We start from the raw sequence: 22,109 nt of genomic DNA, 5'->3' as shown, positions 1-22,109 counted from the left end.
AGGGGAGGAGGGGGAAGGGAGATGGTTTATTCCCCTTTGTTGTGAGACTCAAGGCATCTGAGTCTTGGGGTCCCCCAGGGAAGGTTTTTGGGGAGACCACAGTGCGCCAGGCACTGTATAGATTCCTGGCTGGTAGCAGCTTTACCAGGTCCAAGCTGGTAACTAAGCTTGGAGGTTTTCATGCTAACACCCATATTTTGGTCGCTAAGGTCCAGATCTGGGAAATATGTTATGACATGGTGTGCAGCATTGTAGGAAAGATAGAATCCAGAAGCCAGTAGGAATATTATATTTTTCTTTTCTCTGCTAGGGGCTTTTAAACAGAGAGGGTTTGGTTTTAAAAGGAACCAGGGAGAATTTTTTTTTCTGTTCTCTCCTGGCAGTAGCTTGCATATTAAGCAAGGAACCATTAAGCTGTGACAAACGGATCTTTTGTCAGAAATAGCACTCCGATTGTGAGTCAAGTATCCAGCAATACACATGCAAATAAAGTGGTTTTTCTGGTTTACTTTACATTTAAAAGATTAGCTAGAGGAAGAAAGGGAAAAAGGCACTGTTGCTAGGCAGACCCCAGGAGGCAACAGAGAGCCTGCAGTTCAGAAGATAAACACCGGAGGGCACCCCAACACAAGAAAACAGGAACCATGCCTTCCAATACAAAAATGGAGGCCGAAGAACAAATCAAAGAAGCTGAACACAGGCGACAACTGGAAAAAAGACAAAAAGAGGTGGAGCTGAAAGAAAAGGAAGAAAACATCAAACTGGCAGCCTACTAAAGAGAACAAGCAGCCAAAGAGGCAGCCCACAGAAGGAAACAAGAAGAAGAAGAGGTGGCCCACAGAAGGAAACAAGAAGAAGAAGAGGCAGCCTACAGAAGACAGACAGAACTCCAGAGGGAGACCCACCGACAGGCCATGGAATTAGAAAAGGCTAAGCAACAGGCTCCAGCCAATCCTAACAACCCTTCACCAATTATGGTCCACATCCCAAGAAATTTCCCACCTACAAGGCAGGTGATGACACAGAGGCCTTCTTCGAAAATTTTGAAAGAGTCTGTCTTGGGTACAGCATCCCTGAAGACCAGTACATGGTAGAATTGAGGCCACAGCTCAGTGGACCTTTAGCAGAGGTGGCGGCTGAAATGCCTAAGGAGAAAATGAACGACTATAAACTTTTTCAAACCAAGGCCAGATACAGAATGAGGATAACCCCGGATCATGCCCATCGGCGTTTCAGAACCCAAAAGTGGAAACCAGATGTGTCATTTCCCAAACACGCCTACTATGTTGGGAAAAATTATGAGGCCTGGATATCAGGAAACAATGTTAAATCCATAGACGAACTGCACCTCCTCATACAAATGGAGCAGTTCTTGGATGGTGTTCCTGAGGACATAACACGGTACATACAAGATGGAAAACCCAAAAATCTCACCGAGGCGGGGGAGATTGGAGCCAGATGGATGGAAGTGGCAGAAAGCAAGAAAGCTACTGTCAAGGGGAGTGAATACCCCAGAGGGCACACCGACAATAAACCCTACAACCGAGGGCAACCAAAGACCCCACCTACAACCCAAGGAAAGCCACAGACACCCTATTCTTCTACCTCACCAGTCTCCAGTAACTCACCTCGACCCAGTGACCAGTCAGCTGGAAGATGCTTTAAGTGTAATGAACTGGGACATATAAAGACCAACTGCCCAAAGAACCCAAACCGAGTGCAGTTCATTACACCACCATCACACCAAAGATCCCCAGGCCCAGATGCCTCTCAAATACCCTTGGAGCGAAGGGAAAGTTTGAGAGTGGGCGGAAAGAAGGTTACTGCGTGGAGAGACACGGGGGCACAAGTGCCAGCTATCCACCAATCCTTCGTAGACCCCATATTCATCAACCCAAAGGCCCAAGTGACAATTTACCCCTTCATGTCACAAGCTGTAGACTTGCCTACAGCTGAACTGCCTGTCCAGTACAACGGCTGGTCAGGAATGTGGACTTTTGCAGTCTATGACAATTATCCCATCCCCATGCTACTGGGGGAAGACTTGGCCAACCAGGTGAAGCGGGCCAAGAGAGTAGGAATGGTTACACGCAGCCAAACCAGGCAAGCTTCCAGACTCATTCCTGTTCCTGAGCCGTCCACAGACACCCCGTCTGTGTTACCAGAGACCCAGACAAAGGTAGTGGACCCAGATTCCATGCCAACTACTGAAACAGCCACAGCACCTCCAGTCCCAGGCCTGGAACTGGAACAGCAACCAGCACCAGCAAGTGCAACCACATCTTCAAACTCAACGCCAGAGGGTGCCAGCGAGCCAAAACTGGCAGAAGCAACAGACAGCCATACCCAAAAGGCTCAGCCAGAGCCTGAAATACCCTCAGGTGCACCAGCGGAGAGCGGTTCACCAGCAATGGAAACAACCCCATCACCTACATCGCTTCCAGAGGGACCAAGCCCAAGTCCACAGTGTGAGGAAGAACTGGTGACCCCAGCCTCAAGGGAACAGTTCCAGACTGAGCAGGAAGCAGATGACAGCCTTCAGAAAGCTTGGGCGGCGGCACGGAGCACCCCACCGCCTCTCAGCTCTTCTAATAGATCCCAGTTTGTTGTAGACCAAGGACTTTTATACAAGGAGATTCTTTCTGGTGGACACCGGAAAGAATGGCAGCCGCAAAAACAGTTGGTGGTTCCACTAAGTACTGGGGGAAGCTCTTAAGCTTAGCCCATGATCATCCCAGTGGCCATGCTGGGGTGAACAGAACCAAGGACCGGCTGGGGAAGTCCTTCCACTGGGAGGGGATGGGCAAGGACGTTGCCAAGTATGTCCGGTCTTGTGAGGTACGCCAAAGAGTGGGAAAACCCCAAGACCAGGTCAAGGCCCCTCTCCAGCCACTCCCCATAATTGAGGTCCCATTTCAGCGAGTAGCTGTGGATATTCTGGGTCCTTTCCCAAAAAAGACACCCAGAGAAAAGCAGTACGTACTGACTTTCGTGGACTTTGCTACCCGATGGCCGGAAGCAGTAGCTCTAGGCAACACCAGAGCTAACACTGTGTGCCTGGCCCTAACAGACATTTTTGCCAGGGTAGGTTGGCCCTCCGACATCCTTACAGATTCAGGATCTCATTTCCTTGCAGGGACCATGAAAGAACTGTGGGAAACTCATGGGGTGAACCACTTGGTTGTCACCCCGTACCACCATCAAACCAATGGCCTGGTGGAAAGGTTTAATGGAACTTTGGGGGCCATGATACGTAAATTCGTCCACGAACACTCCAATAATTGGGACCTAGTGTTGCAGCAGTTGCTGTTTGCCTACAGGGCTGTACCACATCCCAGTTTAGGGTTTTCACCATTTGAGCTTGTGTATGGCCACGAGGTTAAGGGGCCATTACAGTTGGTGAAGCAGCAATGGGAGGGGTTTACCCCTCCTCCAGAAACTAACTTTCTGGACTTTGTAAGCAACCTACAAAACACCCTCCGACACTCTTTAGCCCTTGCTAAAGAAAACCTAAAGAATGCTCAGGAAGAGCAAAAGGCCTGGTATGACAAACATACCAGAGAGCGTTCCTTCAAGGTAGGAGACCAGGTTATGGTCTTGAAGGCGCAACAGGCCCATAAGATGGAAGCATCATGGGAAGGGCCGTTCACAGTCCAAGAGCGCCTGGGAACTGTGAACTACCTCATAGCATTTCCCAATTCCTCACTAAAGCCCAAAGTGTACCATGTTAATTCTCTCAAGCCTTTCTATTCCAGAGACTTACAGGTTTGTCAGTTTACAGTTCAGGGAGATGATGCTAAGTGGCCTAAAGGTGTCTACTACAAAGGGAAAAAAGACGGTGGCGTGGAAAAGGTGAACCTCTCAACCACCCTGAAACGTCTGCAGTGGCGACAAATCAAGAAGCTGTGCACTAGCTTCGCCCCATTGTTCTCAGCCACCCCAGGACGGACTGAACGGGCATACCACTCCATTGACACAGGTAATGCTCACCCCATTAGAACCCCACCCTACCGGGTGTCTCCTCATGCCCAAGCTGCTATAGAACGAGAGATCCAAAACATGCTACAGATGGGTATAATCCGCTCATCTACCAGTGCATGGGCATCTCTAGTGGTTCTGGTACCCAAACCAGATGGGGAAATACGCTTTTGCGTGAACTACCGTAAGCTAAATGCGGTAACTTGTCCGGACAACTATCCAATGCCACGCACCGATGAGCTATTGGAGAAGTTGGGACGTGCCCAGTTCATCTCTACAATAGACTTAACCAAGGGGTACTGGCAAGTACCGCGAAATGAACCTGCCAAGGAAAGGTCAGCATTCGTCACCCATGCGGGGGTGTATGAATTTAATGTCCTTCCTTTCGGGCTGCGAAATGCACCCGCCACCTTCCAAAGGCTGGTAGATGGTCTACTAGCAGGACTGGGAGAATATGCAGTTGCCTACCTCGATGATGTGGCCATTTTTTCAGACTCCTGGCCCGAACACCTACTACACCTGAAAAAGGTCTTTGAGCGCATCAGGCAGGCCGGACTAACTGTTAAGGCCAAAAAGTGTCAAATAGGCCAAAACAGAGTAACTTACCTGGGACACCAGGTGGGTCGAGGAACCATAAACCCCCTACAGGCCAAGGTGGATGCTATCCAAAAGTGGCCTGTCCCAAAGTCAAAAAAACATGTCCAATCCTTCTTAGGCTTGGCCGGGTACTACAGGCGATTTGTACCACACTACAGCCAAATCACTGCCCCACTGACCGACCTGACCAAAAAGACCCAGCCAAATGCAGTTAAGTGGACTGATGAGTGTCAAAAGGCCTTTACCCAACTTAAGGCAACGCTCGTGTCTGACCCTGTGCTCAGGGCCCCGGACTTTGACAAGCCATTCCTAGTAACCACGGATGCATCTAAGCATGGTATAGGAGCAGTTCTCATGCAGGAAGCAACGGATCACAACTTCCATCCTGTCGTGTTTCTCAGCAAGAAACTGTCTGAGAGGGAAAGTCACTGGTCTGTCAGTGAAAAGGAATGCTACACCATTGTGTACGCCCTGTAGTTAAAAAGTGTTCTTAAAATGTAAAAGTCAGTTAGTTATATACTTAATGGTATATGTAAAGGTGCATGTGTTATATTAATCTGTTTATTTTAAAGTTCTAGGAGGAAATCGCCGCCAGTGAGGTTCCCCACTGTCTGCAATTTGGGGGGCGTGTCATAAACAGATAGCTAAGGGTTAATGTCTCTTTCACCTGGAAAGGAGTAACCTGAAACACCTGACCAGAGGACCAATCAGGAAACAAGACTTTTTCAAATCTGGGTGGAGGGAAGTTTGTGAGTGAGTTCTTTGTTCTTTGTCTTGTGTCTGACCCTCTCGGCTCTGAGAGTGATCTTTCTGTCTCCTGCCTTTCTAATCTTCTGTTTCCCAGTTGTAAGTACAAAGAGATAAGACAGTAGGTTTATATTGTTTGTTTTTTCTATTTACATGTGTGTAGTTGCTGGAATGTGTTAAATTGTATTCTTTGTGGATAAGGCTGTTTATTCATTTTTCTTTTAAGCAATTGACCCTGTATTTGTCACCTTAATACAGAGAGACCATTTTTATGTCCTTTTCTTTCTTTTTTATATAAAGCCTTCTTTTTAAGACTTGTTGGAGTTTTTTCTTTAGTGGGGACTCCAGGGAATTGAGTCTGCAGCTCACCAGGGAATTGGTGGGAGGAAGAAGTCAGGGGGGGAAATCTCTTTGTGTTAGATTTACTAGCCTGACTTTGCGTACCCTCTGGGTGAGGGAGGAAGAGGAGAGATTAGTTCTCTCTCGGTACTTGTGTTTTCCAGGACTGGAAATAGGGAGGGTGGAGTCCCTCTGTTTAGATTCACGGAGCTTGCTTCTGTATATCTCTCCAGGAACCCAGGGAGGGTACACCTGGAGGGGAGGAGGGGGAAGGGAGATGGTTTATTCCCCTTTGTTGTGAGACTCAAGGCATCTGAGTCTTGGGGTCTCCCAGGGAAGGTTTTTGGGGGGACCAGAGTGCCCCCAAACACTCTAATTTTTTGGGTGGTGGCAGCTTTACCAGGTCCAAGCTGGTAACTAAGCTTGGAGGTTTTCATGCTAACACCCATATTTTGGACGCTAAGGTCCAAATCTGGGAAATATGTTATGACAATGATCCTGATTAAATCATAAATAACATCACACAGGAAAGTGAGGACTGCCTACAGTAGGGCAGCTAATAATTGAAAAGTGTACACTCCACCATATTTTATCCAGAGTCATGTTTCTGGATCCATCTTACAGCTGCCCTGGCTGCCTAAAATGCATGCACAGGTATCTGGACTGAAATCCTATAGCAAATGTATTTTCCAGGCAGAATCACTTCCCATCCTGCAAGGGGGAAAATCCTGGCCCCACTGAAGTCAATGGGGGCTTTGCCACTGATACGTGGAGCCAGGATTTCAACCAAGATTCCTGAGAATATCTACTCCCTCTGTTAGCAGAGTGCTATTCTTAGCTATCTCGCTTATCTGAACATCCACTTCTAGAGAAACCAAGTAAGTCATACAGCTTTACCTTTGGATAGCACATAAATCTCTAGGGAAGCCATAGAACCACAAAAGTCAAAGTTACAAGCTTCCACAGCAACTGTAATTCTGCCTCCTTGAACACTAAAGCCCAGACCATGCAAACAGTCATGCACATATTTAACTTCATGTATGTAAGTGGAGACATTGAGTTCATGTTTATAGGACAAGGGCCAAACTTAAAGCTTACATAGACAGTAGAACAAAATATTATATGTCTGGGAGCCAAGTTACAGTGATTGTAGGATCCATAACTTCTTAGTTCATTATTTTTGTGCATTTTCTTATCCACCACAAAATACAGTATTTGCATTTGCAAGATTTTTCTAAGTGGAAACAAATTGTCCACCTAACTCCGAAACAGCTCAACAGATGTTGCTCAAACCTTCAAAAATTCTCCCCTTTAGACCAAACATAAAATGTTAGCCCAAATGGTCTAGCTTTAAGATGTTATGAGCAACTGGAAAGAGGGAGCTTCATTTTAATGATCTTCTCATCCTTAACTGTAGTACCATGCCCATCAATGCTAGTTTGTATTTATAACTCTGGAAAATACCAAAAATATAGTTGGTTTTACAATTACATGGTACAATACAAAAGATGCAGGGATCATTATAATAACATTTATTTCAGTGAGTGGCTTGGGGCATCTGGAAACCATTTCATATTTGAATGATAATGACCTTTCCTTGCTTGCATTTCAAGCCATCCTGTTACTTTACAGTGCTTTTGTTTCTGCACTTCTTGCACAAAATGTAGATTCAAGTCTCCTTATAATTAAAATGATCTAATAAAATAATTATCTGAAAAATTTATTCTTTATTCAAAAAGTGCAACTCACCAGTTAATTGTTTCATTTAGTTAAATTAACTCATAATAAATTCAATTTTCAAACTTATATTCAATACATTTTTGGTTCAGTTACGCCGCATACCAGGCTGAGCCATTTTTAGGGGAAGGATAGGAAGGCCATTTCCAGGGCATTGGTGTCAGGAGACACTGAGTCCTTTGAAACATATAATGCCTCCTTAGCACTGGGGAGAATGTGGTAGAGAGCAGTTCTTGTTACAGCTTTAGAACATGCAAAGGCATTTCCCCCACAGAGCCAGTCTCGGTGGGGTTTAGGGGCAAGGGGAAGGGTGAGGGCCTCCCCTAGGCTCTGCCCAGAAGCACTCTTTCTGGGACCAATCAGCACTAGTGGATAAACTAGCCGTCCTGCCAAGCTTGTACTTCCCACTGTGAGGAGACAGATTAAACCTCTCCTGTGTGGGTGCATTGTGGAAGAAAGGGACTCCCTGCAGCTTATCTCCCTTGTAGCATATCCACGTAGAGGGAGGCATAGTTGAATATGATACTTAACTGTTTCTGAACGGGTTTCCTCCTTTTCCTCCCAGCATATAGACATTCCCCTGGTGGAATCATTGTCCTGGCACTGAAACAGAAAAGCAATAGGTGGTTCATTTTCAGAGTTTTCAGTGTTTCATACCACTTCACAAAATGACAAAACCCGGGAAATTCAATTAAAGCCAATGCTCATTCCTTAAACCATGGCATTATGTAAAGCTTAAAGGCACTGTGACCTTAGTTAAGAAAGAAGTGTCAGGCTTCATCCTGTTTCTTAGTTTAATATTATTAGAATATTGATGTTTATATTTAATTTTCATGTTTCCTTAAACCATCTAAAATGGTATAAAATGGGTATAAAATACATCTTGTTTATTAGAGAGCCTGAAATAGACTTATTTCTTCCTTTTTAAAAAAATCTATTGGCCAATATATATTCTAATTTCCTAGCCAATATATATTTAGAGTCAATAATAATAAATAATATTATATGTCACTTTCCATGAGGAAGGATCCCACAACTCCTGAAATATACAGGAATAATTTCTTCCATTACTGAAATTGTGCTAAGCAGGATGTAATTACTTAAACTGGCATTTGTCCAGGTCCTTGCATTTAACATCTTCTACACTCTTAGAATGGTCATTGGGTCCAGTGCCTAGAGCATTCCCCAGCGACGCAGGTTCAATTCCAAGCTTTGTGACTATAGGCAAGTTACTTCGATGCTTGTTCTGCCTTTTCTATTTAGACTGCAAGCTCTTTGGAGCAGGAGTTATGTCTCAGTGTTTGTACAGTGATTAGCATAATGGGGCCCTGATCTGAATTCAGACCTGCTGGGCTTGCTACTGTTACCACTACTAAAACATCTGGAGAGCTTTAATGACCACACGTAGTCACAGCATTAGGTCTACATCTTGTAGTCCCTCCAGCAGCACAGAAGCCCTCCTAGCAATATGATGGGTTGTGGATTCAAGTGACAGCTGAAACAGAAGAGTGCCACATATCAAAACACAAACACCACTTCATGCAGTACCAAGGGTTTGGGTTTTTTTTGGAAGCCACCCATCCAAATATTGACCCAGCTTTCCTTTGCTTAGCTGAGGTAGAGCACAGACCCAGCTGGTAGGAGCACACATTATGCATATGCCTATTTGAGTACCCTTTTTCTATCACACATCCAGTTTACAGTCTGGAGACTGACTGAATAGTTCAGTGACAAAAACCCCCTAATAAATAGAACAGTATTAAAGCCCAAGGCTGCAAAACCTTCTACACTTATCTACACGTGTGAATGAAGTTATATGAGGAAGTATACAGTATTGGACCCACAGTCAGCAAGTTCTCTTCCGCAAGTTTTATTCCTGAGGTTACCTAGGTCTGTCTACCCTGCAATTGAATGTGTGATTGTAGTGTGGGTAGGTATATTTGCGGTAGCTTTAATCTAGCTAGTGCAGGTACCAATTGTACTGAAGATGTGGTGGCAAGGGCTTCACCATGGGCTAGCTGCCACAATACAAGTCCACTAGGGACCCTGGGAAAATATTCTGGTGGCTGACGCACAGTGGAATCCATGACAGCACATCTGCACTACTATTTTTACCCATATGAGCTAGATTAAAGCTAGTGTGAGTATGCCTACCCATGCTACAATTGCGCCTTCATTCGTGCTGTAGACATACCCTAAATAACACAACCTAAATTGCAGTATAGATGTACCTGTGACAGAATAACAATACCCTGAACAATCCTTACGGAATTAAGATAAAATTTATTGAATTAAGTTAAATGTTATTGAATTAGGGTTAATATCTTTGGGATATAATACATTAAAATGCAGTTATGGATGTGTTATTGTGGCATTGTATGTATCTTCTCTAGTGGGGGAAAGATACTGATATACTTCCATCCTTATCAACCCTTTGAAGCCACCTCCCTGGAGAGGATTCTCCAAAGACCCACAGACAAAGAAAATGTTTTTAAAATAAATAGCCTGGTTTTACCTGGCTCAGGGCCTTTTTTTTGATCCAGTAAATGGACAGGCCCCTGGTGCAGGAAGAGCCCCAATACTTTGGAAAGGGTTGGAAGGACTGGGCTTACTGACACCTCATAAGACTGAGTGCTTGTTCTGAGCTGAAGCTGTAATGAACCACGAGACTCCCCTTGGGTGGGGATTTGAAGGACTGCTCCTGCCAGAATGCATGTTAGAGCTGGCGGGATCTCCAGTAAGCTTATTAGCACGCATGTCATTTTTTAAATTGGTTTTAGTATGTTGTCTCTGTAGTGCTTTTTACCTTGAGAATAAAATAGGCTTGCATAGAAAGAGCTGTGTGGTACTTAGAACTGTAGTAATTACAACTACTAGCCGTCTCTGACCAGAAAGCAAACAGGTGTCCTTGAGCAACCTGTGTTTAGAATAACATGGTGAAGGCAGGGAACTGTGCAGCCTAGAGATATCATGGTTAAGGCTGCGTGTCTGTCACGGAGGTCACAGAAGTCACAGATTCCATGACCTCTGTGACTTTTGCAGCAGCTGGTGCGGCTGGCTTAGGGGCTGCCCAAACACTTGGGTACCCCTAGGCCAGCAGCAGTGTGGGTGGGGGCACGTGGGTGGGGGCAGAGGCTTGGAGTGCAGGGGGTTGGGGGGAGGCTCCTCAGAAGTAGCTGGCATGATCCTGCAACTCCTGACCTAGGTGGAGGGGCCAGGGGGCAGGGGGTTCTGCACGCTGACCGACTAAGTGATCTAATGGGCTCTGTGGGCCTTCAAATCAATTAATCATTTTTTGTCTGTGCTCTTGCCAGCCACACAGAAGTACAATTTAAACAGCACTGTTTAGAGGAAGAAGTTTGTGAGTCATAAATTCGAGTTCGAATCCTGACTCTTCTACTAATTGGCCATATAAACTCGGGAACAAAGAATGTAGGTCAAACTTATAGAATGGGGGACTTTATTCTGGGGAGCAGTGACTTTGAAAAAGATTTGAGGGTCATGGTGGATAATCAGCTGAACATGAGCTCCGAATGAGATACTGTTACCAAAAAGGCTAATGCAATCCTTGAATGTATAAACAGGGGAATATCGTGTAGGAACAAGGAGGTTATATTACCTCTATATTTGGCACTGGTGCAACCACTAGTGGAATACTGTATCCAGTTGTGGTATCCACACTTCAAGAAGGATGTTGAAAAATTGGAGAGGGCTCAGAGAAAAGCCATGAGAATGATTAAAGGATTGAAAAGGAGTCTTGTAGTGACAGAATCAAGGAGGTCAATGTATTTAGCTTATCAAAGAGAAGGTTAGGGGATGGTTTGACCACGGTGTATAAAAGTACATGCTTTCAGGAACAGAAATCTGATAATACAGGGCTCGTCCAATATTTAAGCTCAACCAAAACATCCCATTATAAGACCCAAGTTTGGGTTGTTTATAACTTTGTCCAACGTTAACCAGTTGGACTGAGATTTCCCATGCCAGGGATCTGCCTCAGTCTGAATTTTTAGAAAACTTCACCAAAAATGGTTCAGCCATTTCCGAGAATGAGGTTAGAGTAAAATATGTTGTTTTGTTCATATTAGAAAGTTAGTAAAACCATTTCATTGAGAAGCTCTAGCCCCTCCATGCTTAGGAGCAGGGACTTCAAATTTGGCAGGGGTATTAGGGATGTACCTTTAGCCATCCTCATGAAAATGTGTTCAAATATGGCCCTGTTATGAGCCTGTAAAAAATAGCAGTTTACACATGCTCAAGAGACTTATTTAGATAGCAGCTAAATTCTCTGAATATTCTGTATGCAATCAGATGCTTCATTGCCTTATAACTCCTGGAAGCAACTCCACTGTGCATACGCCAGCCCCACACAGCCATTAAGAATGCTCCATCCCAGAGCAGCAGGGGATGAACAAGTCTTTCTCTGCAGGACTCCTCCCATTCACCAAGGGCTACCCTAGTACCAGGCATTGAATTGAGAGCAGGGAGACTCTCTAATGTGTTCTCAGTGCTCCCCTTGCAGGTGCCTAGGCAGCAAGGAGAAGGTGGAATGCAGAGGAGTGAGGAGCTAGGTCTGGGAGGAATTATAAGGGGACAGACTGAGATGAAGAAGTAGGGAGAGGAGAGGACTGGGATTAGAAACGGGTGGGGGGGGGTGGCGGTAGGGGAAAGTGAAACAACCACAAGCTGGAGAGACCAGGGATAGAAGGAGTCAGGCGTGTGGGGCCTGGGGCAGAATGGTGCATGACCTCTACAAGAATTCTCCCTTCAGAACCTGAAATACGATTCAGGATTCCTAAGTATCAACATTCATCTGGTGTTGGGTAGTAGCTGTGAAACTCACTGGAAAATATCTTTGTGAGGCAAACCAAAAGCCAGGTCTGGTCCGCTCACTCCACTAAAGGGATTCTCTGGGGGATATTAGTTGGCGGCTCCTTCATGGAGCTGTGAGCCTGGCTGCGTATCTGACGCGGTTCACCACCACCCCTGACACTTCCCCCTTCTGCAGCATGAGGAAGACCCTGGCACACATTTACATTGAGTGCACGAGGTTGCAGCCCCTTTTCCAGCTACTCCAGAACCTTCTCCTCAGGTTTTGGTTGCACTTCACCCCGAGCATCCTGATCTCTGCACATCCTATCCATGGCCCTATGAAGTCGTGAGACCTTCTCATCAACCTCCTCTTGGCATTGGCCCAGGTGGCCGTCTACCATACCAGGAGGAGGATGCTGGACAGGGAGGAGCTCTGCGATTGTGAGACCTATTTCTGCTCCTCCCTCAGATCACATCTCTGGGCAGATAAGTTTATGGAGGGGATGGTATGATGGGATAGCCTAATGTTGGTCATTAATTTGGCAATTGATCCTTGATTATTAGCAGGTAAATATGCCCAGTGGTCTGTGATGGGATGTTAGATGGGATGGGATCTGAGTTACTACAGAGAATTCTTTCCTGGGTGCTGGCTGGTGAGTCTTGCCCACATGCTCAGGGTTTAACTGATCGTCATATTTGGGGTCGGGAAGGAATTTTCCTCCAGGGCAGATCGGCAGAGGTTTTTCGCCTTCCTCTGCAGCATGGGGCACGGGTCACTTGCTGGAGGATTCTCTGCAGCTTGAGGTCTTCAAACCACAATTTGAGGACTTCAATAAATCAGACATAGGTTATGGGTTTGTTATAGAAGTGGATGGGTGAGATTCTGTGGCCTGCTTTGTGCAGGAGGTCAGACTAGATGATCATAATGGTCCCTTCTGACCTTAAAGTCTATGAGTCTATGAGTTCCTCTGGGCCATGTCCACTTGTTCCCTGGATGCCTTCAAGGAGCAGTGGGGGCTGTCTGGGGTTCTCTGCTTGGTACCCCTCTCATTCCCTGTTTTTGACCCTGTGGCCCTCACTCCCATCCCTATTTTCTCGTTTGTTGTCTCTGTATTTACTTGAGCCCTGGGTTCAGTAGCTCCTCTCCTTGGCTGGGGGAGGGGCCTTTAGATGTGGGTGGGCTTGTGCCCAGCTGTCCCCAGGAACGTAATAGGAACTGGGGTTCTCTGAGGAATATTACTTGGCAGTTCCTTCACTGAGTCATGAGCACGGGTGTGTACCTGGCTTATTTCACCACCTCTCCCAACACCTGCACCTTCTGCGGCGAGAGGGAGACCCTAGCACATATTTACATCAAGTGAACCAGGTTGCAGCCCCTTTTCGGGCTCATCCAGAACCTTTTCTTCAGGTTCTGGCTGCACCTTTCCCGACATAGTGATAGCTCCTCCCCTTAGGCTGGGGGAAGGGGGCTTTAGCTGTGGGTGGGCTTTCACCAGCCCAACCCCAGAGCCTCAATAGGTACAATGACACCCCTCCAGCAGAGTCTGCACTGTCTCATCCCTCAGGCATGCTGCAGCAACTCAGCTACATTGACTCATCCCTCAAGCACAGCCTGCAGGCATGCTGCAGCAGCTTATCCCTGGGCAGGCCCTGGGTCAGATGACCCTCCAGGCATAGGTATTTCACTCTCACTGCCAGAACCGCAAAGTTAGTCTGTGCATTCAGCCCGCACATGCACACTCCCTCCCTCATTGTCTGCCTCTGGCACTGTATGGGTGAACCCCCCTCAGTTCCTTCTCTACTGCAGAGCCCTTTATGGAGAACTCCAAAGTAGAGGGGAGGAGGGCGGGTTGTAGAGCACCCATAGGGGGACACATCTCGAAAAACCATCGTTACTGCACAGGGTAACTACTTCTTCTTTGAGTAGTGTCTCTGTGGGTGCTTCATTGTAGGTGACTTCACAGAAGTATCCCCAATGTAGGATTGGGGCTTTGGAGCGGAGTTTGTTACTGGAGTTGCAGTTCCGTGGAGCTGCAGATTGCGTTGGAGGCCAAATCTCCAAAGATCGCATAATTTTCTGCGGAACTGTGAGCAGAGGCCCAAGTTGCTGCTCTGAAGATTTCTGAGATAGGGACATCTTTAAGGAATATGACAGAGGTAGAAATTGACCTCATGGAGTGCGTACAGATTCCAAATGGAGGCAACAGGTTGCATCCTTGATAACAGTGATTAATGCAACCCATTTGGATAGTCTTTCAGCTGATATTGCAGAGCCTTTGGATCTTTCTGCAAATGAAAGGAAGAGTTTAGGGGAATTCCTGAAGTCCTTAGTCCTGTTGAAGTAGAATGCTAGTACTCATCTAACATCTAGCATATGCAGAATTGCCTCCCTGTTGTCACTTTGTCATTGAACTCCATATGTTTTAAGGAAATATGCTATGAGTGTGAATATGATATCACTGGAATATGCTTTACGCAAAAGGTCTCTTGTAAGATATCATAACAAAGGTACTGTTATGTACTGAATATATTCCTCGTATTTGTATGCATGTATCATTCTTGTATATGAAGTATAACACTGAGATCATATTGTAATTATGCAAAGTGTGGGCCATTAATGGTGGTTTAGAATCTTGATGGCTCCCATTGAATAGGACAATTGGTTGTAAATGGTTTATTAACCTGCATACCTTCCTGTGTACATGTGGGCCAACCCAGGAAGAATGGAGACTACGGGTCTTACAGTGATGTGACTATGTCACATGATACTGGAATCCATCTTAAACTTTGTACTTTTTCATTGATGAGGCAGGGGTGGAGACAAGCACAAACAAAAGATTCCTGCCTTGTGCCAAAGCTATAAAAGGAGGTGGAGCAGGACAAAGGAGGCTGCCAGTCATGAGAAAACCCCTGCTTACCACCTGAGATGCCGTTGGAACTAACAAGGACTGTACCAGGGGAAAGGATTGAGCCCAGACTAGGACGGAGTCCATTCTGTGAAAGAAGCTTATTGGAACATCTCTGAGGGTGAGATTTTATCTGTAATTAGTTTCTTAATGTATTAGGCTTAGACGTGCGTATTTTGTTTTATTTTGCTTGGTAACTTACTTTGTTCTGTCTGTTACTACTTGGAACCACTTAAATCCTACTTTTTATACTTAATAAAATCACTTTTGTTTATTAATAAACCCAGAGTAAGTGATTAATACCTGGGGGAGCAAACAGCTGTGCATATCCCTCTATCAGTGATATAGAGGGTGAACAATTTACAAATTTACCCTGTATAAGCTTTATACAGAGTAAAATGGATTTATTTGGGGTTTGGGAGCTGGGTGTCTGGGTGTCCACTGGAAGTTGGGTGTCTGGGTGCTGGAGACAGGTAACCTGCTGAGCTGTTTTTAGTTAAACTCTGAAGCTTTGGTGGCATGGCTCAGACCCTGGGTCTGTGTTGCACCAGGCTAGTATGTCTGGCTCAACAAGGCAGAGTTCTGAAGTACCAAGCTGGCAGGGAAAATGGGCACAGATGTAATTTCAGCACATCAGGTGACAGTCCCAAGGGAATCTCTATGACTGAACCCGTCACAGTCACGATGTGTTTTTTGGGAAAAAACAGGGAGATGGATCTGTTGATTCATATGGAAAGTGGACACAACTTTAGGGAGAAACTTGGGATGTGGCCTCAGAGTTATTTTGTCTTTAAAAAAGACGATGTATGGTGGGTGTGTCATTAGGATCTCTATCCTATGTGTCTAGCTGAGTTGATGCTAATTAGGAATGTTGTCTTCATGGACAGGTGTACGAGAGAGCAAGTTGCCCTGGGCTCAGAGAGAGCTCTAGTCAAAGTTCTGAGAAGTAGGTTAAGAGCCCAGGTCGGAGCGGGTGGTATCACATGTGGGAACAGATTCCCAATGCCCTTAAGGAATCTATGCATCAGCAGATGAGCGAACACAGAGTATCCATCTACCTGACAGTGGAAAGCCATTGTGGCTGCAAAATATACCCTAAGGGAGCTGAGTGAGAGTTTTGACATCTTGAGGTTTAAAATGTAAAATATAAAATCAGAGGGAGGGAAGATGAAGTTGAGTGTGTGTGCTTATAATGAAACCAAAGTTGGAATCGTTTCCATTTTTGTAGGTAAGTATGTCAGGTGGTTGACTTTCAGCTGTGCAGAAACACGTCTTTCACCTTGTCAGAGAATTCTGCCTCTAAACCTTGGAGTGAAGACTGGAGACAGAGGACCCGCAGGTTGGGGTGAAGGATCAGCCCATCACTTTGAGAGGGCAGGTGGGGAATGGGCCGAAGAGGAACCGGAGGACATATTGCCATATGTGGCATGTAAGGGAACCAGACTTGTCTTGGCTAGGAGGGGACAATCAGAATAACTCTCACTTTGTGTTGTCGAATTTTCAACAGGACTGTGGATAGAACAGGAAATGTGGGGAAGGGCATACAAGACATCCAGGCCCCATGGGAGGATGAGGGCAATTTATGTAAAACATACAGATCATATTGTCCATCATGACCTTTGACTGAGTGTTCTTGATGAAAGGCAGAAAGTGTGCACAGGAGTTACTGACGCCCCTTAGCTCCAAAAGATTGATATGGAGGGTCACTTCTGTGGAAGACCATTTGCCTTGACCCTTGCGGTCATATCTGGTCATAGCTCTCCAGTCTATTAGGGAGGCATCCGTCATTAGAATCAGTATCTGTGGTGGTTGCACGAATGAAACGCCTGCCCGGACATTGGATGGGTCTTTCCTCCAGTCCATGTAGTGCTTTACTGTGGACGGCAGTGATAGCAGTTTGATTAGTCTGTGCCTGTTCAGGGAATAGACAGAAGTAAGCCGCATCTGAAGACATGTCATGAACATCCGGGCGTTGGGGTGACGAAGGTGCATGCTCCCATATCACCTAGCAGCTCCAAGCAGTTCCTGACGGATGTCTGAATGCTGGCCTGGATTGTCTCTATGAGACTCATAAGGATGGTAAGTTTGTATAGTGGGAGGAATGCTCCAGCTTATACTGCGTCGAGGTCAGCGCCGACAAACTCCAGTCGCTGTACTGTAACAATGCAGTTCTGGTGGGACCCAACTGAGACAAATTGCTTAAATTCAGGACAAATTGCTTAAATGGGGCAGTTACAACCCAAGGCTGGGGTTTTTCCACCTCTAAGGCAAACCAAACCAGCCAGACAAAGAGGACTTTGGTCTCATCCCACTGGCTAACCACAAGTCACACAAGCAATTCCCTTAGACATTCCAGTTTCCCAGTATCACCACCAGTGCCACTTGTCATGGGGATGAATGGTTATGAAAACCAATACCCCGGTGAAAAAAAAAAAGAGGGTTCTCTCGATCCCAAAGAATCAAGCCCCAGACCCAGGTCAATATACAAATCAGATCTTACCCACAAATCACGCTGTTGCTAATCCTTTAGAATCTAAAATCTAAAGGTTTATTCCTAAAAGGAAAAAGATATAGATGAGAGCTAGAATTGGTTAAATGGAATCAATTACATCCAGTAATGGCAAAGTTCTTGGTTCAGGCTTGGAGCAGTGATGGAGTAAACTGCAGGTTAAAATCAAGTCTCTGGAGTACATCTCCCGCTGGGATGGGTCATTCAGTCCTTTGTTCAGAGCTTCAGTTTGTAGCAAAGTCCCTCCAGAGGTAAGAAGCAGGGTTGAAGACAACATGGAGATGAGGCATCAGCCTTTTATAATCTTTTCCAGGTGTAAGAACACCTCTTTGTTGTTACTGTGGAAAATTACAGCAAAATGGAGTCCGGAGTCACATGGGCAAGTTCCTGCATACTTTGCTGAGTTACAAGGCGTATCTGCCTTGTCTCAATGGGTCAATTGTGTAGCTGATTGTCCTCAATGGGCCATCAAACAGGCTAGGCAGAGCTAACACCAGCTTGTCTGGGATGTCACCCAGAAGCATAGCATAAGTTTGAAGTACAGACAGTACAGAGCCAATATTCATAACTTCAACTAATGAATGACACATGCATACAGACAGCATAATCATAACCAGCAACCCATAACCTGGTCTTAGAAACCTCATAAGATTTGGTGCCACTACAGGACCTTGGTTGCACCCATGTTCTATATGGTCCCAGATTATATCAATAACGTCACATTGTACCAAGATCAGTATCAACTTCTGTAAGTTGAACTGTAGACCCAGCTACAAAAACGTGACCATGGTTGTCTGGGTGGCTCATATAGCATCCTGAAATGAGGGAGCCCTGAGAAGTCAGTCATCTAGGTATGGGTAGATCACAAGGCCAAATATACGCAGGTGAACCAGAGAGAAGCTTGGGAGAATACGCTGGATGTGGCCGAGAGGCTGAATGGGAGCACTCAGTACTTATAATGGTGATGCCCAAAGGTAAACTGTAGGAATCGCCTGTGAAATGGTCTTATTGAGATGTGGAAGTAGGCATCTTGTAGGTCGAGAGCCAAAAACCAATCTCCTTGCTCCAGAGCTGGAATAATGGCTGCTAGCGTGACCATCTGGAACTTCCGCACCTTCACGTATTTGTTTAATGCCCTTAGATTTACAAGGGCCGCCAACCTCCCTTCACCTTGGGGATCAGACAATAATGGGAGTAAACCCCCTTACCCATCCTGGGGTGTGCACAAGGGGGAGAAATCAGGGGCATGGGGCCCCCAATAATCATTGGGGGCACACATCTTCTCCAGCCCCGGGGCCAAAGAGGCAGGGAAGAGTGAGATCCTGCCAGAGCTGGAGCAGGGAGGGACGAGTGAGCTCCTGCTGGGGCCAGGGCAGGGTGGAGAAGGAAAAAGCAAGCTCCTTCTGGGGCGGGGGAAAGAGCAAGCTCCTTCCAGGGCTGGGGCAGTGAGCTCCTCCCAAGGCCAGGTGGGGAGGAGGGAAAGCAAGCTCCTGGGGGATCACAGAATGTGCCCCTCCAAAACGGGTCACATTTAAATTCCTGCGCATGCCCCTGAGTTACACCGGGATTGATTCTATGCCCCTCAGGCCCAACAGATGACCTATTTCCTGACAAAGTAGGTTTTTGAGAGAAGGGTTCCTGAAGAGGGAACCAGAAGGAGGGTGGGAGTGGGGAAGGGACATGTATTGAATGGTGGAACCCTTCGAAATAATCTCCAGGACCCATCTGTTGGAGGTGATATTCTCCCAACTGCTGTGAAAGACAGCCAGGCGACTTCTGAAGGGGTTTGACAGGTGGGTAGATGGCAGCTGAGGTTGCAAGGTATAATTGTTCGGGCCCTCGACCAAGCCATCAAAAGTGCTTAAAAGAGGTGGTCTGAGAAGCTGTAAATTGGGATGCTGACTGCTTCCACTTTTGAACCTTGGGCCTCTTATACTATAGCTTGTAATAGCATTGAGATGGGGGGTATTGAGGAGGTTGTGACCTGTGCTGTGGCCGAGAGCAGCTATATCTTCTCTTTTGTCCTGCAGTGTAGATTCCTAAGGAGCATAATGTGGCCTGGGAATCCTTCAAGGTGTGGAGAGAATAATCTGTCTACTCTGCGAAGAGTTTGTCCTTTCAAACGGAAGATCCTCCACTGTCGTCTGCAACTCTTTGGGCAACCCAGAAAGGTGTAGCCAAGAAGCCCGCCTCATTGCCATTGCAGTGGAGACCAAGCGGGCCACTGTATTGCCTGCATCCAGCGCTGTCTGTAGTGCTGCTCTGGCTACTAACTGATCCTCTCTGGCACTGGCCTGAAACTGCTCCTTTTGTGTGTCTGGTAAATATTCCAGAAAACGTACTGAATTTTCCAGAATTAATAAAATCATAATTGGCCGTGACAGGTTGGTAGTTCACAACTCTAAACTGCAATGTCGTCAATGAATATGCCTTCTTCTCAAAGAGACCTAACCTTTTCCAATCCCAATCATATGAGGTCAGTTTGGCATGATGTTGTTTGCCTGAGGCATTAACCACATCCACTACGATGGAGTTGGGTTGCGGATGTTGAAACAGGAAGTTTAACTCTTTGGGAGGAATGTAGCACTTTTTTGTCAGCTCTCTTGCCAGTTGATGCGATGGAGGCTGTTGTCTGCCAGATTACTTTGCCAGGATCTAGAATCACCTCATTAATTAGGAGGGCAATTTTGGACGAGGAGATGTGCAGAATATCCACCAGCTTGTGATGTGTATCTGCCATCTCCATAGGGGAATCTGCAGCTTATCTGCCACCCTCTTAGAAATGCCTTAGAAGTTCCTGAAATCATCAGCTAAAGATGGGGAGGAGAGCATTACAGCCTCATCTGGTAAAGATGAGGAGAAGTTTGCTGGAGGGGTAGCTTCCCTTTCAAGCCTTTCCGCCTGTTTCTCAAAAGTTTCCTCTTCCTCTGGTTCAGGGGCTCAGGACAGTGACATTGTACAAGACCATCTGGCAGACTCTCTCTCAGAGACACTAGACACCTGCAAAATGTGGGATATGTACGTTGCTCAAGGATCCCAATATGGCCATTTGAAAGGGAAAAGGGCATGAGCGGTGGGGTGTCTAAGGGGATCAGTTCAATGGAATTGAGGAGGATCTTTGTACTGTGAGAGCGGGCTGTGATGAGTGGCCAAGGAAATGACATCCTCCTGGTCACTGTCAGACTTGTCACTGGGTAAGGGTGGCACTGACCAGGGTATTGGTGGTACACAGCCAAGTGCCGAGGGTGATTCTGGGCATTGGGATACGCTTGGCACCACCGCTCCAGTACCGAGTAATGGGGATTGCAGTTCTTCCCCAACCGTCAAGTCTCTAGGGTATTGGAACTCTTGCAGTACCATTGGCTCACTTGGTACCACAGAGGAGTGTCTGTGGTATGTTGTCAGTACCAATGGTTGTGAAGGTGCAGTGCACGCCTTAAACAGGAGCTTCATCACACCCGGTACCAAAGGTTTTCTTGGTGTTGCTCCTTTAGAGGTGGTACCATATTTGTCTTTGTCCTTAGGGGGCAGTACCGCTGCCTCAGAACCTGAGCCCCTGGGGAGGATCTGGAATCAGCACCAGAGTCCCCTGAAGGCAGAGACGATGCGTGGGGAGGGTGCGGGTTCTGGAGCGGGTGGTATTGGGTACCCTGGACCAGGGAGGTGGGGCTGGAAGGTTCCTCCCAGAAGTGACATGTGGGGTGGTCACATGGCTGCTGCCCTTTACATTGTGTCCCCCAGTATCAGCAGGCACGAGTTGTCTCTGCTTGGAGGCTTAAGTGCCTTATCCATGTGGAGGAATTTTAACTTCAGATCCCAGTTCTTGCAAGACCTCGGCTTTAGCTGGTTGCAGAGGGAACACTTCTGAGGGATATGGAGTTTTCCCAGGCACCAGACACAATAAGAGTGTCTGTCCTTTACTGGTACGGTGACCAGATGTCCTGATTATATAGGGGAAGTCCCAACATTTGGGGCTTTTTCTTATAGAAGCTCCTATTATCCCCCACCCCCTGTCCTGATTTTTCACATTGCTGTCTGGTCACCCTAGTTACTGGAATCAACTCTTGCAGGAGAGGCACCTCTAGGAGCTGGACATATCTCTGGAAGGGGTCTATCACCATCTGGCAGAAAGGAATGCGGAAGAAATTTCTACTTTCCTCTTCTTTTCTGTTCTTTTTTTTAAAACTAAAATAATGTAAAGAGTCTTGTAAACATCCCTGTAGTCTCTAAGGGACTGAACGTCTGCCCCAGCATAGAACCTAATACCATACTAAAATATGAAGAACTAAAAGAATTCTTCTGCTGTCTGCACCTCAAAGAACTCTATCACAACATTAACAACAAAACTCACACTTACCATGTCCCCACTGACAACCAGAAGAAAAGAGAAGTGATTGCTTCAGTAAAAAAATTGACTGCAAAATTCTTTAAAAAATCACCTCCGCTATAATCTCTCCACTGCCAAGAGAACAGCCATGCAGCCC

The 22,109-nt window shown here is 46.2% G+C and overlaps 2 protein-coding genes across 2 annotated transcripts in view; both read right to left on the bottom strand.

The window, feature by feature from the left end:
* The window catches only part of AHRR (aryl hydrocarbon receptor repressor), a 116,015-nt gene extending 108,024 nt beyond the window's left edge, over positions 1 to 7,991 (bottom strand). The window contains exon 1 of the mRNA XM_050938182.1: positions 7,930 to 7,991. Coding sequence (XP_050794139.1) covers positions 7,930 to 7,991 — 62 coding nt within the window. The remainder of the gene's footprint in view (positions 1 to 7,929) is intronic.
* The window catches only part of LOC127043896 (dynein axonemal heavy chain 5-like), a 644,537-nt gene that overhangs the window by 596,922 nt on the left and 25,506 nt on the right, over positions 1 to 22,109 (bottom strand). The gene's annotated exons all lie outside the window — the stretch shown is intronic.

This window comes from Gopherus flavomarginatus, chromosome 2 (genome assembly GCF_025201925.1).
Source record: "Gopherus flavomarginatus isolate rGopFla2 chromosome 2, rGopFla2.mat.asm, whole genome shotgun sequence".
NCBI lineage: Eukaryota > Metazoa > Chordata > Testudines > Testudinidae > Gopherus > Gopherus flavomarginatus.
Note: the sequence above shows the minus strand (reverse complement) of the source record. Positions and strands in the feature narration are given on the sequence as shown.